At 31.2% G+C, this 15,717-nt stretch overlaps 1 protein-coding gene across 1 annotated transcript; it reads right to left on the bottom strand.

Moving 5' to 3' along the window:
- Nucleotides 1-211: 211 nt before the first annotated feature.
- On the bottom strand, nucleotides 212-14,109 carry LOC132562398 (uncharacterized). Its single transcript, XM_060227139.1, has 11 exons — nucleotides 13,987-14,109; nucleotides 11,822-11,895; nucleotides 10,729-10,824; nucleotides 10,409-10,471; nucleotides 9,865-9,962; nucleotides 9,417-9,547; nucleotides 8,632-8,898; nucleotides 8,219-8,306; nucleotides 7,050-7,148; nucleotides 6,608-6,695; nucleotides 212-4,920 (listed from the first exon to the last, which is right to left on the bottom strand). Exons 1-11 carry the CDS (start codon nucleotides 14,046-14,048, stop codon nucleotides 4,865-4,867), a joined length of 1,122 nt encoding a protein of 373 aa, XP_060083122.1. The 5' UTR covers nucleotides 14,049-14,109; the 3' UTR covers nucleotides 212-4,864.
- Nucleotides 14,110-15,717: the final 1,608 nt, after the last annotated feature.

The raw sequence follows: 15,717 nt of genomic DNA, 5'->3' as shown, positions 1-15,717 counted from the left end.
CTTGATTTTGTATACGACCATGACTCAAGGTACAACCTTCTTTACCGAACTACATTACCTGCTCCAAATCAATACAACAAAAATTTTGGTCGAACACATTACGCAATATTATACGTCTCAGTGGAAAAAAAGGAAAATTGAGTTACTACATATACTAAAATCATTATCACTTTGGTAAACATAACAAAAAATAAAGAATATATGTCTTTTTTCAAACTTTATTTATAGTTTAAACCCTTTTGTATGTATAAACGTAGAAATAGGTATGATCTTTTAAATTTTAAACTTAAATACATGCCATTAGAGAAACATTATAGAAACAGGAGAATAACATAGTATTGCTCAGTGTACATGTGAATTACATGAAGGATATAAGACATGTATCACCATTTTGTAACATGTATACAAAAAGAACACACCACAATTATAGAAGTCTGGCGTTCGGTTCTGAAGTCGATGTTCGTACAATTCAAAAGGCGTATCTGTTGTGGTCATCTGCTGTAGATTGGCCGTAACATTAAGGCTTGTTAATCAGTATCATACATGGGCCTGATGTTCATTTCCTTCTAGAAATTTGATAGGTGTTTGGCTGTTTTAACTGTGTTTTAAATAAATATCATCAAGACTTGATTATCCATTGTTTTCTTTGACTACCATCATGTGAATCTTCAGGAAAGTGCTTGCTACTCTTATTATTTCCTGATTGAAACTAGACAGATTTTTGTTGTGTTTTGCAGGGAAATTTTCATATTTCATAATATATTGTTTCCTCAGAGTAACTTAATTAGTCCCGTATTTCTTGTTCCTTTACTATAACATTAACAGGAAAAACCCTTGAATTTCCAATGCACAGAACATGTCAAATGTCATGAATCTTCATTTCCATTAATTGCATTAATTATAAAACTAATCATGGTATTACTTGGTTGTCTTACGTTACTGATATAACAGAAATGATCTTTTACACGTAAGTAATCAATTTCTTCAACTTGTAAATGTTTCGAAGAAAACAGTGCGGAAACTAAAGCAAATAGTCCATGATTTATCTAGAAACGATTCTGTGAAATATTTAATTGGTGGAAGAGCAATTTATGCAAGCTGCTATTTTTCCTTCCGAATGAATATTTTTTCTATTGAAATGTACATTTGTCAATTCATTAATCACAACAGTACAGCAATGCCAACAGAACAGCTTTGTCCTGACACTGATATGACGTCAAAAGTTCCTCTTTATTACTCGCACAAGAGCAGTCATCTATTTTCATTATCAGAAATTAACAGTTGTGTTACTTTAAAAAATAGCTCTGTTTAATTTCATTTCATACGACAAGTTAAATTAACACGACAGCTATTCCAAACAACGCATGACATTTCCGAAATTACTCTGAAACACTGACAAAAGTACAAAACACGTGATTAAAGTGAATAAAAACACCACGTGACATGATTAAACTTCTCGCGTCAATCGTTATAACAAACTACGAAGTTTCAGAATCACATACTCAGCAATTTAAAGCAACCAAAGGATGGTACAGAAGTCACACAAGTTACAACATGGAGCACCCTTGTAAACGAAATTTAGTGACGGATGTATGACGAATAGTGAACGGGGGACAGAAATAACGACACGCAACCTAATCATTTTCACAAAGCAAGATAACTGCTTCTTGTCACTAACTTACAAAAAATAAAATGCATAGTCAACATATTCATGTACAGCATTCACAGAGGTTCACTGCGATAAATTGTCGACTTCCCCGTGTATAGAAAGTCAGCAAATGTATAACGGAATTGCTTAACCAACTCGATTCTAATGCATTCATGTATTATCCTCCACGGATGAAACAATTGAAATCAAAGTTGATACTTGTAGCTATATCAGTGTGGAGACAACTGTGCCCTGTACCAATTATATAAAAGTCATCAAAACATACTTGAATGTAGAAAATACATACACGAATCATGAATAATATTAAAGAAACGAAATCAACATCAGAGGTCAGTGCTATTTATAAGCCCTCCAAAACTCCTGATTATACATATGTGGTACAGCAAAAAGCAATGAGAGAAGACATGTCACTAAAAGAGGTGGACGAACATAATGACATTTTTCATTGCTGGTGATAAACCATCACAAAAAGATCATGTCAAACTTTTAGACTTTTAGACAAGCATGTGTATATACAACGAAATTCAATAAAGGAAATCGATATAAATTTTCATCATCGATACATATTTCATTTTTATACCATGAACAAGTGAAAAATATTTATATAAGGCAATATTTTTTTATAACAGACAGGTTTCGCAAAAGTAACCAACAGCCCATACAACATAGTCTGTATCTTACAGGCACTGCTTTTCTGGAATATTCAATTGATGTCTTTCTAACATGTATATATATACACGAGTTATGAGCATCAACAGGATCACAGTATTTTACACCGTTTCTTGTAATTTTATGCAATACCCTAATCAACAACCATCAAAAAATATATATGTCAGTATAAAAAATATCTTTTAAAATGTTGAAAAAAATACTCTATTTAACGTTCTCTGTGTAACGCTAATGGAAAGATATAATTTATGATAATGAAGACTGTCCATTAACAATGTATGCTATAAGTATTGCATTGATGTCAGCACCCGCTGTCATTCAAATAACTACAGAGAATTGCATTAACAGTGAAACATCCATTTCAATACATACATATATCCGAGATATTTGTGTATCAATTTAACCATACAATCAAAAACTGCACCTAAACATCTAAAGTGTCCATTTACATCTGTCAGCATCCCAAAATCAAAATATCATGTTGCATCCCATGTACAATAGTATGTAGTAAAAAATGTTGTTGCATTAACAAATGAACATTTAATATCTGTTTAAACAGATACAGCCATATAGCAATGGCGACATTTTACTTTATTTTTTATGAAATTAATGGTAGCCCTGTGTTACAGATGACTAAATGTCTCTTACACTAGCCAGACTGACATGTCATTTGTGACTATCAACACTACAGTCGTATCATACCATGACATGGATCCATCCTTCCTAGAAATGCCAAATTTATACACATCTTTCTTAATGTCTTAGTGGCAAATACCTCTGTCATAATGCTTTACCTAAATACTCAACGTATTTTATATCTTATCTGCAGATTATCAGTTTATCTTCCAGGTTGTGTAGTGAAGTGACCCATCTTAATTAATGACATATAATTTGTCTATGTATTACTGCATATACATGTATATTCTTCTACCAATAACAAACTACCAAAGTGATGACAGAGAAACTGTCAGAAAATTCCAGTTTTTAAACATTTTGATCAGTCAAAAATACAAAATATTCTTACAAAATTACTTCAACTGTAAACCCAAGTAGCAAGGTTCTTACATGGTCAATAGAAGATAATCTGTAAAATAAATTATTTACAATTCATAATGGAAGCACCATTTGGTGTATAAATCTATAATAACAACAAAGTTTCCAAAGTGATAGTAATATAAAACAGCTTCAATGACCGTCTTAACAACATTATTCTCATCCAAGAAAAGTACAAGCTTTAAGCAATTGTTCAGAAGTCTACATACATGCTGTCTCTATAGCAGACACTTTAGAATCGTCCAATAACTATACCGTAACAACTGAACACTTGATTAGCTTTCAGTGTTTGTTATACAACATTTATATCTACATTAAGCTTATTTTGGGCTAATTTTGAAAATGTAATGAGGCCCTTTTTTGTCTTTAATACTTACTGTTTTCAACAATTAGATACCTATATTTGCTATCAATAGGACCCTGCATACCCAAACATACATGTATCCCTCTCATTTTATTTTACAACAGGTGACATTAAAGAATACTGGTATTGTGCTCCCTAAACCAAGTGATATTAAGTTGTGTAGATTTCTGCTAGCATAGAAGTTTGTGTAATATTAATTTTGCAGATTTCTGCTTACATACCAAGAAAATATTAAGTTTTGTATTATAAATTGTGCAGACATTTGGTGATACACAAAGATTTATGTTATATATATTTTTAGGACCACTGCTTACCTAGATAATATTTGTTCCTGATAAACAAATCGTGTAAATTTTTACTTACATGGCAAGATAGTATTGATTTGTGTTATGTAAACTGAGCAGACATCTACTTAACACGCAGATGTAGAGAATATTTGTCTGTTTATAGATGGTAAACTTCTGCTGACATGCCTAAAGAATATGTGTGCTAAGTACATTGTTAAGGCACCAGCTTACACATTCTGAGGTTATAATATTATATGCATGATGCCCACTTCTGCTCGCACACTTAAGTGCTTGCATTATTTAAATTGCACAAACCACTGTTTACAGTACACACCTAAAGTATTCTTGTTTGTGATAAAGATTCAGTGGATTTAAACAGATAGATAATATTTGTTTGTGTTACAGAAATTCTGCATCTAATTAGAGTAAATGTTTGGTTTTTTCCATTGATCATATTTCACAGAATTTCCAAAAGCTTCCAACAAAAAAATATGTTTTTTTTTTCATGAAAGTCAAGAATCAATAAAATCTTTTCTCTAATAATGATATTTTCAATCATTTGGTTTTCATGATCTCATTCCATCCTTGAAAACTGTGAAATATATCACACCTTGAAAAGAGTGAAAAAATATAATTTTAACAGTGTATAGATCTCTTAAAAGATTGGGTAGAATCATGTCACCAAATATGGCCTTGTGGTTCATGTCAAGGTCATATTCAACCCAATAAACACCAGGAAATACTTCTTATTTCACCAGTGTACAGAATACACTGATATTGACCTTCAAATATGAAATAAGCCTGGCTGTAATAAGCTTATTGTTAACTTGGGCTTGTCAGGGCCTGGAATCTAGGGATGCCTGCAAAAACCTCACCATCTGTAAGACACAAGGTAAACTGTACAAAAAAGAGTAGACATATCCTGGTAATATTTCTTTTACTCCACCAAATAACACTTTAATAAGTCATTAATGCCATGTCAAATAAAAATTCTATCAACAAAATACACACAGATTTGACAGATACTGCTACAAAAAATGAATTCAATTTAACAGCATATACGCACTTATACATATGCTTCCCTGTCAATAAGTCCATGTCAGCGGATGAATACATATTCAGACATGCATGAAATCAACTCATTTCAGGTTACTCCAATTTTCAGTCATAAATATTAAGTTTCTCTTCTCTGAGTTTGCTTCAAACTGATTTAAATGGAATAAAAAAAACATATTTGTTATTCCAACTAAGTTTCTCTTCTCTGAGTTTGCTTCAAACTGATTTAAATGGAATAAAAAAAAACATATTTGTTATTCAAACTAAGTTTCTCTTCTCTGAGTTTGCTTCAAACTAATTTAAATGGAATAAAAAAAAAACATTTGTTATTCAAACTAAGTTTCTCTTCTCTGAGTTTGCTTCAAACTGATTTAAATGGAATAAAAAAAAACATATTTGTTATTCAAACTAAGTTTCTCTTCTCTGAGTTTGCTTCAAACTGATTTAAATGGAATAAAAAAAACATATTTGTTATTCAAACTAAATTTCTCTTCTTTGAGTTTACTTCAAACTGATTTAAATGGAATAAAAAAAACATATTTGTTATTCAAACTAAATTTCTCTTCTTTGAGTTTGCTTCAAACTAATTTAAATGGAAGAAACAAAACATATTTGTTATTCAAACTAAGTTTCTCTTCTCTGAGTTTGCTTCAAACTGATTTAAATGGAATAAAAAAAACATATTTGTTATTCAAACTAAGTTTCTCTTCTCTGAGTTTGCTTCAAACTGATTTAAATGGAATAAAAAAAAACCATATTTGTTATTCAAACTAAGTTTCTCTTCTCTGAGTTTGCTTCAAACTGATTTAAATGGAATAAAAAAAACATATTTGTTATTCAAACTAAATTTCTCTTCTTTGAGTTTACTTCAAACTAATTTAAATGGAAGGAAAAAAACATATTTGTTATTCAAACTAAGTTTCTCTTCTCTGAGTTTGCTTCAAACTGATTTAAATGGAATAAAAAAAACATATTTGTTATTCAAACTAAATTTCTCTTCTTTGAGTTTGCTTCAAACTAATTTAAATGGAAGAAACAAAACATATTTGTTATTCAAACTAAGTTTCTCTTCTCTGAGTTTGCTTCAAACTGATTTAAATGGAATAAAAAAAACATATTTGTTATTCAAACTAAGTTTCTCTTCTCTGAGTTTGCTTCAAACTGATTTAAATGGAATAAAAAAAACATATTTGTTATTCAAACTAAGTTTCTCTTCTCTGAGTTTGCTTCAAACTGATTTAAATGGAATAAAAAAAACATATTTGTTATTCAAAATAAGTTTCAACAAACAGTTCTGATAGTGGTAACATTGATTTCACTTTATAAATATTTTTCCTGCTAACGTTTTTACGGAACCAGGTTACTGAAGCTCATACCTACTGTTTAGTATTTGGGTTGAAGATCTGTGAAGCTCACAAGAAGACCAAATATTCTAAAACAGAATCACTGTAAATCATACTGAATAAATACAATTTTTGTTTAGAAAGAGAGAAATTCGGTCAAACTCACTTAGGACATTTTCTGGGACACTGAAAGGTGACTCGGATAGCTTGACCTCCGTGTTATACACCCAGTCTGGAATGGATTGGTCCGCCCACTGTAAATGTCAATACTAATGTAATTAAGTAGTCTGGGAAGAGTGTCCTACAGTGAATCCCCAGCACACTCCTACAGTGTCAGCACCACCTGAGAGACACAATGCGACCTCTGGCGGTACTACATCAATGTGTGCTGGGTTTGGAGTTCCTATCAAGTGACACTAATCAATACTAGTGTTCTATGTTGCCAGATTTCTGACGTTTATTTACTCTATCATCTCTCACATCATCGACAAGTGTTGTCATAGGAAAGCCTGTACTGTTCGGTAATTTAAGTATAACAAATGTAATAAATGACAACAGAAAGTGACAGTATACTATTGGTATGTACACTCAGGGAATGCACATCTTACCTGCTTATTTTTCTGATGCCAAATACATGGTATTGGGAGTGTAGTGATGAGACTGGCATTGTTCTTTAGTCTGACTAATATCTCCAGAACATATCGACACTAAAACATCAATAAGAAAAAAACACATTTAAATAAAAAGTTATTACTTTGTACAAATTCATGTAATGGTTTTAAACATAACCAATTATTCAATCCATTTTTTTAAGAATTCAAAAAATCATAACCAACAAGATTCATATTAATAAAAAATATTTTGATTTACCAGGTATCAATAAATGCGTTTCAAGATCATGAACCTGAGCTGTTGGCACAGCTGGTTTATAAAGGTGGGGAATACATTTATAATCAAAGTTAAGATTTCTTAATTCTATCACAAGAACAACAATCTCTACAGTGTACACTAACTATTTTCTGTATGATATATCAGATCTTTTTCTCATTTGTAGTGATTTGTAAGGTAGTCACAAACACCACATGGTAAAACCATTCATTACTTTTTACAGACAATACTTCATATGACAAATGATGCAAGAATATCATGATGGTACATCAAGGGAGAAAACCCTTACTATGTGTAAATTTTCATACCTTCAATCAGTTGTAATACAGGGCATTTGTGTCATTTACATATATGTGATTACCTGAGTCAGTGGTAATATTTACCTGTATGTGATTACCTGAGATAGTGGCAGCATTTACCTGTATTGTGATTACCTGAGATACTGGTAGTATTTACTTGAATGTGATTACCTGAGACAGTGGCAGCATTTACCTGTATGTGATTACCTGAGTCAGTGGTAATATTTTCCTGTATGTGATTACCTGAGACAGTGGTAGTATTTACCTGTATGTGATTACCTGAGACAGTGGTAGTATTTACCTGGATGTGATTACCTGAGATAATGGCAGCATTTACCTGTGTGTGATTACCTGAGATAGTGGTAGTATTTACCTGTATGTGATTACCTGAGATAGTGCCAGTATTTGCCTGTATGAGATTACCTGAGACAGTAGTGTTATTTACCTGTATGTGATTACCTGAGACGGTAGTTTTATTTACTTGTTTGCAATAACCTGAGACAGTGGTGATACTTAGTTGTGTGAAATTACCTGAGACATATGTGTTATATACCTGTATTTGATTACTTGATACCAGCTGTTATTTTTACCTGTATGTGGTTCCCAGAAACAGAAGACGGGATGGGTAAATGTGGATCCTGAGACTCCAGCAGGGGTATGATAAAATTGTCCAATCCCCTGCTTGGAAATGCAAACAATTTCAATGTCAACTTCCAGAAAGCATCAAAAAAAGAAATATTAACACTAAAAGGTAGGGTTTTATAGATCTGTTTATTCTGCTGATTTGCCAAATTTCTGTATTCCAAATTGTTATGGTAAAAAGATACAATAATTATATTAATTACCTGACATCATTAAAGCTCTTATTTAACATAAACCACTCATCATCAATTTTCCCTACAACTTTTATCTCTGTCAAGCATTTCTTTATCATATTTATTATATTTTTTTGTTATATTTCTACCATTGGGTTAGATTTTTGACACTTTCAGTCTGTAATTACCTGTTGAGAACATCAGCTATACACCCCTGAACTTGTATATCCTGTACTATGAACGGTCCTTTCTCTGGACATATGTAGATTCTATCCTGTGTCTCCTGAATACTGTTGTCTTTACACATCTTTGTGCCAGACAATCCACCTTTGGCTACAAAAGTTATCTCCCTTACCAGTCGCAATGTTATGTTACTGACATCTTTATCGGTCTGGTTGGTGATGGTAATTCCCACTTTCATTACCTTCCCCGTTTGTTGAACATTTCTCTGCAGTCTGTATATCAGAAAAAAGTTTCTTTTTTTACATCTTTTTCTATGTTACTTGTAATTTACATTTTCTCACTTCACAACATAATCATCTGACAGCTGCTTCTGGCTGTGAATGAAGTCTTTAGCCAGAGGCATTTTGTCTCAGCAAAATAATGATGGTAAATACTATATATCAACTATGATAAAAAATCCTAATGGAAATGAAATAACTCTATTGATGGCACTGATTGGTCGATGGTGTTCTATAAATAGTAATGGCAACATTTAATCCCTAAAATATATCTTCCTCCAAGAATTTTTACCAAGGGAGGTTTGTAAAAATCTTTTAATAAAAAATCTATCACAAAAGTGATGTCCTGAGAGTGATGAAATGGATTTGTTTTTCAACAAAAATCACACTCTACTGCTTTTGCTTTTAACATGAATCACATACAAATTCAACTTTTTTGACCCAGATCTGCATGTAAATACAGTGTACAAGTTCTTGAAAAGAAGATTTCCACTTTTTCATTATGAACTTACTTTGCTGTAACAAAGAGAGATTTCTTGAAAAATAGGAGGTGGGTGATATCCAATCTGTTGGTAACTGCTTGTGGGGTACCTGAGCTCTCTGTCCTCCCCAGTGGGTGGTATACAACTATTGTCACGGTTGTCTGCAAGAAAGCAAACATACAACAAATGACATCATAACCTTACAATATACATATATATACATTCCATTAAAATCTTACAGTCAGAAAAAATATACCGGTATTTAGGTTGACAATAATATTCTTCATTCAACAATTATTTGAAATTATCATTTAAATTGTTTCCTCTTTAAAATCATTAGAGCAGTTTGAATATCAGTGAAGTTTTCATCTCTGGCAACATGTGAAAAATCCAAACAAAATACATAAAACATGATAGTATATTAAGGTAAAGTATATTATGAAAATCTGATAAATTCTTTGGTTTTTATTACACTCACATTCAGATTTGAAGCATCAATCACTTCGGCACTCAGAGTATACCCCACCTTGGCTGTCCAGTTAGAGTCTGGCCCTACCCCAGTGGCTTCAAACGTTGCTGAGTAAAATTGATTCAGGGATTCAAAATTATTTCAGCAAATCTTGACATTTCTATTAGCCTGGTTCATTTATTCAAACCGTATTGGATTTGAAACAATTGATTCACTGAACTGTGTTTACAAAATGTATGACATTTGTAACTGCTACATGTATAAGAGATATGCCCCTTGATAGTGTCAGTATGGAGCAAGCGTGTGCTTCATGGCTTTTTCAAAGACTCATGAAAAATTAATGGAATGGTGGTGTGAATTAGTAACTCAATAAAACAAACAGATTATCACATGATTAGCTTTCTTCTCATGGAAAAAATTCTTGCTTTTAAATGGTAGTTTTATCAAACAATCTCAGGTGTCAAAATTACTTCAAATTATTTCATAAGATCAGTTGTACTCTAAAATTCATATTATGAGCAATTCTCAGTGTTATACCAAAAAATAAACTTACCAGGAATTTCGGTAAGCAGTCGAATTCTGAATGGAAAGGTATAACTGCCGAACATGAAAATATCTGAAAGTAAATATATACCCAATATATACACATTACATATTTTACAAATATATTTCAAAGTGATTCTATTAAAATACATCAACATATACTTGTATATGTATTCTTACCCACATGTGTTGTAGTTTTAAATTTGATGAAATATTTATATTTATCAAGAAAGAAGTTATAAACATTTGATTTGATAATGTTATGATTTACAACTTAATCATTTTCTAGAAAAGTACAAAACTGGTAAAACTATAAAGAACAATCAATACCTTGACTCTTGTAGAGATCAATATCAGGATAATCCAAATAATGTTTCTTTGCTTCAAATTTCTCTTCTGCTGGTGGATTTCCCACTCTATACACAACTAAAGCAATAGAAAATCCAGAAATTATTCTCTTCTGCTGGTGGATTTCCCACTCTATACACAACTAAAGCAATAGAAAATCCAGAAATTATTCTCTTCTGCTGGTGGATTTCCCACTCTATACACAACTAAAGCAATAGAAAATCCAGAAATTATTCTCTTCTGCTGGTGGATTTCCCACTCTATACACAACTAAAGCAATAGAAAATCCAGAAATTATTCTCTTCTGCTGGTGGATTTCCCACTCTATACACAACTAAAGAAATAGAAAATCCAGAAATTATTCTCTTCTGCTGGTGGATTTCCCACTCTATACACAACTAAAGCAATAGAAAATCCAGAAATTATTCTCTTCTGCTGGTGGATTTCCCACTCTATACACAACTAAAGCAATAGAAAATCCAGAAATTATTCTCTTCTGCTGGTGGATTTCCCACTCTATACACAACTAAAGCAATAGAAAATCCAGAAATTATTCTCTTCTGCTGGTGGATTTCCCACTCTATACACAACTAAAGCAATAGAAAATCCAGATTCAATAATACATGTTCATGTAATATACATTGTAAATACACAAAAGTTCTCGCTAAACAAAAGAGCAAATTTACAAATTTTGATAATATTTACTTTGGACACAAAGACTTTAATGAAATTTATACCATAAAGAGAGGAGCAAACCCTAGGAATAAAATCAGATGCAACAGACAAACACAACAGCATTTTCATTTCATAATGGCAGTGGTGACGATTGTTCACCTGCTCTCTACAACCCAACTCAACCCCTCCAATCAAATGATGTGTATGTTTTAGTGCATATTAGTCTGTGGTCCCAAACACCATCTGTTAGACTCTTTTATTCAGATAACAGACACATACACTATACGTCTGTAATTATCCATCAGATATCCTCTATTTCCAAGAACACCTGATGCATGAATGATGTTATGATATGGGTATTTCTGATGACGTTTATTAAACACATGTACACAATACTCACAATGTTCACAACCTTGAAATTTCAGTCGAATGCCACATCCAGTGGTTGTACTCACAATATTTAAGTAAACAACTCTGTAAAATGACAAATGTTATATATATATATATATATATATGAAAATGGTGCCAATAAATTTAAATGAGATATGTGAATCAATTATTACAAAAAATATATGGTAGGGTGTAGAACCGGTTCAACCATTCTGAACATCTGAATTTGTATGATTGTGTTGTTATTCTAGATTATATAGATGTAATGAAAAATATTTTATTGTCAAACTTGAACGTGCTGATGACCATCAAACATTTGTCTTTGGGTTTTCACAACTTTACAAGATTCAATTTTTGGTCCTGAAACTATAATGAACATTTGAGTGTACAAAATTATTTGGTATATTTAGTTTGAAATGGTTGTTAAAACTATTTTTTGTTTGTCAACAATAACTTTTTCCAATACTGTAACAAGTGTCAGAAGAAAAGAAATCAGAGTGAGGCTAATATGAAACAATTTATAGAAGGGTACAGATCTAGACTGACAGAGCAGCCAAAGAGCATAAGAGATAGTATAAGTTTAGTCCCTTGGCCAAACTGAAAATAACCATTTGGACTCGTATATGTAAATACCTTTTAAGGATTCTTGAGGAAGATTATAATCCAAAAAAGGATTAATCAATGATATACATATCAAAGTACTTTTCAATATATTTCTAATATATTTGTACAGAAACTTGCAGATGTAAAAAAATTGATGCCAATACACAGAAAGTGCTAAAGTGAATGTTATATGTATGAATACATATTCTTTGTTTATCTTCAGAGAATAATTGTGATTCTCTTTTAGCCCTGCCCCTCAAACAACTGTGGGTCAGTTATATCATTTACAAAGAAATTGTCCGTTATCTAGAGGCAAATACATTTGCAGTTTTAGAGGCATTTTCTATTGCATCATTAGCAAAGTAAAATTCAGTTTTAATGTATTTTTTAGTTATTGTTTCAGTTATTGGGAATAACGCAATCAATATAGAAATATATATGGATAACAGATGCTGTTGTCATATGATGTAATTGATGATTGTTTAGTTTTATCTATAATTTCTGTGACCAATATTTAGTTTGTTTAATAAAATAAAATAATTTGCATACCCCATATGCATGAAATATTATCACATTTAATGATAGGTGTATATGTCAGTTCTTGAAACTTACAATATTGGTAACATTTCTACTACCCACTAAAAGTAACTGATTATTCTTCATTTTGAACGCACTGAAAATTCAGAGGTCAGATTATTTTTATCACACAAATCATATACTAACAAATAAACAAATATTAAAAAAAAGCAGCCTAAAAATGAATATATCTATAAAAATAAATATATCTATGAAAATATCTTTTGCCAATTGAAGGGAATTTAAGCAATAATACATTTAAGAAAAGAGGGTTATTTATGTAAATCTGGGTGACAATATCAACTTTCAGACTGTTGATTTACAAGTTGATAATCATGAAAAAATATGTGAAACTTCATATCTATATTTCCAGCAGGTTTATACAACACATCTTAATAGTATCATAAGCAAAATGTGTTAATAATCTGCTCTATTTGCTATTCATGATGTTCTTTTTGTCACTGGGCATGGTGCCACTTTCTGCATCTGTTGATGTATCCATTTGAAAAAAACACTTCTACATTTGTAAAAATCAATGTTCACTTTTGATATTAGTTGTATGTTTTATTTATGTCTTAAAGTATTTTAAATTGTCTTTTGGTCTTGTGAGACCAAAACAAAAATAGGTATTTTTTAATATATAAATATAATGTTTAAAATATGACGATATACATGCAGAAATAATGCATAAGAACCATTCAAACGGCGCTATTTTACGCAGATTCTGCACGATTCTGTAAATCGTCGAACGATCCTGTAAATAGTCTGACCCATTATACATGTATACGCAGGGGTGGAAAGAAGGAAATGAATATTTAGAGGCGTTTGTACAGAAAACAACTGAACAATTCGATAGAGTAATCCCTAAAGAAAACGGAAAATATCCTAAAATAGGATTATATACTAAAAAGGGAGAATCTGATAAGTGAAATGTGTTTCTATAACATAATAATAACCATCCCATCCTGATGAACAACTGAGCCGTATCTGACTTACCCATAAATATCTTCTCCAGGGAGGTACTCGCCTTTATGGCTCCGAAGCACAATTTGGTTCATGACAGCGCGAAGAAATAATTTGTAATGACATCCTAAGTCTTGATGGTAACCAGCTAATAGTTGTCATTGAGGACGTTAAGTTTCTTCATTTTCGGCAAAAATAGCACCATGATGCGGAAGTAAATAAAACGGCCGGATGTAAACACTGTGTAACAAAATAAGAGTTAAGTCAATATTTTTTTCCGGATAGCGCCGCCAAGTTATTCAGAGCCGTGCCAGACTGAAGATTATTTCCATTTTTTTGGTGTAAGTTTGAGACATTCAAACAGTTAATCATAATTGGCGTCACTGATGAAAACTTCATAACAACGGTTGAATTTTGAAATGCTGCCACACAATCATGTACACGTATTCAGTGTTTAAAATTAAAGAAAAATAATAACAGAAACATAGAGAAATTCACTGAGTTTGATATAGATTTATGTACTTGGTTTTGGAATTCGGTGATCAAAATGGATAGAAAATAAAGATACAAAGAAAACCCATTTTCCCTCTTCGTATTAAACATATCTTTTTTTTTTTTTTTTTTCAAAACTTTTATTAACAAAAGACAATGACATATACAATACATACAAAGCATGGACATACTTTACATATACAGTAACAATACAAAACAATTTTTAACATTGATATACCAATAATCTTGACATTAATACGATAACATATATATATATATATATATATAAATCACTACCTGATTGAGAAAGTAAGGCTGTCACTATGCTGTGTAGGATGTAGTTTTGTCCCTTTAAATGTCCAGGGGAGACCATTTTGCTTGATATTTTTCAAATGAATTATTAATTTTTGAAATAAATTTTTCAGTTTCATTTTGTTGATAAATGAGAGTTTTACATTCTGTAAATGTTGGTTGAATTTCTTTGTATCGGCAGATATAAATGTAATATTTCATGGTTAGGATCAGATGATTTATAACTTTTGGGCCCTTTTCACAAATGAAGAGTATGTCATAAGCATCGAAAAAATCAATTTCAAAATTATCAGTTACTGAATTTATCCATACCTTAAATTCATTCCAAATTCTTTTAACAATTACACAATTGAAAAACAAATGTATTAGTGTTTCAGTTTCATTTTTACAAAATGTACATTTATCATCACCAGTAATTTTGATTTTATATAAAAACTCCTTAGTAGTCAAAATTCTGTGTAGTCGTTTAAATTGAAAATTTTGCATTTTTGTTTCTATTGTACAGTATTTTGGTAATGTATATATTTTACTCCAACTTATCTTAGTTTCTATGTTCACATTTAAATCTCTATTCCATTTAGCTTGTTTTCCTACAGGATCTATTTTAAGTTTGTTCAGTAAGGATTCATATACAAATTTCAAGTCATTTTGAACCATTATTTTCTGAAAATCAGATAAATTTGCTTCATCATTAGGAGTAATTATATCTCTATTTTGTCGTAACTCATGTAATTTATTTTTTGGAAATTTTACTTGTCAGAGCAAAGTATTGAATAAAGTTCATAGTAGGACATTTAACTTTAATATGTTCAAAATTTAGAAAATAAAATATATTATCTAACAGGTCGTTAATCTTTTCAACCCCAGATTGTTGGAATGCTATAAATTGTTTGAAATCTTGAAATGGAACATAGTTTAATATATCTTCATGTAATAAGTCTGTAGGTTTATCTTGGGATT

The sequence above is a fragment of the Ylistrum balloti genome, unplaced genomic scaffold (genome assembly GCF_031769215.1).
Source record: "Ylistrum balloti isolate Yb309-2 unplaced genomic scaffold, AGI_CSIRO_Ybal_v1 Utg371410, whole genome shotgun sequence".
In the NCBI taxonomy this organism is placed as follows: Eukaryota; Metazoa; Mollusca; class Bivalvia; order Pectinida; family Pectinidae; genus Ylistrum; species Ylistrum balloti.
The sequence above is the reverse complement of the archived record's forward strand: the minus strand, read 5'-3'. Positions and strand labels throughout refer to the sequence as shown.

What these genes read in the sequence shown, in the direction of transcription:
- LOC132562398 (XM_060227139.1), bottom strand. Translation starts at nt 14,048, where the DNA reads ATGAACCAAATTGTGCTTCGGAGCCATAAAGGCGAGTACCTCCCTGGA. An exon ending in CCTGGAGAAGATATTTATGG is followed by an intron (nt 11,896 to 13,986) that starts GTAAGTCAGATA and finishes GTCATTTTACAG; the next exon opens with AGTTGTTTACTTAAATATTG. An exon ending in ATTTCAAGGTTGTGAACATT is followed by an intron (nt 10,825 to 11,821) that starts GTGAGTATTGTG and finishes CTATTGCTTTAG; the next exon opens with TTGTGTATAGAGTGGGAAAT.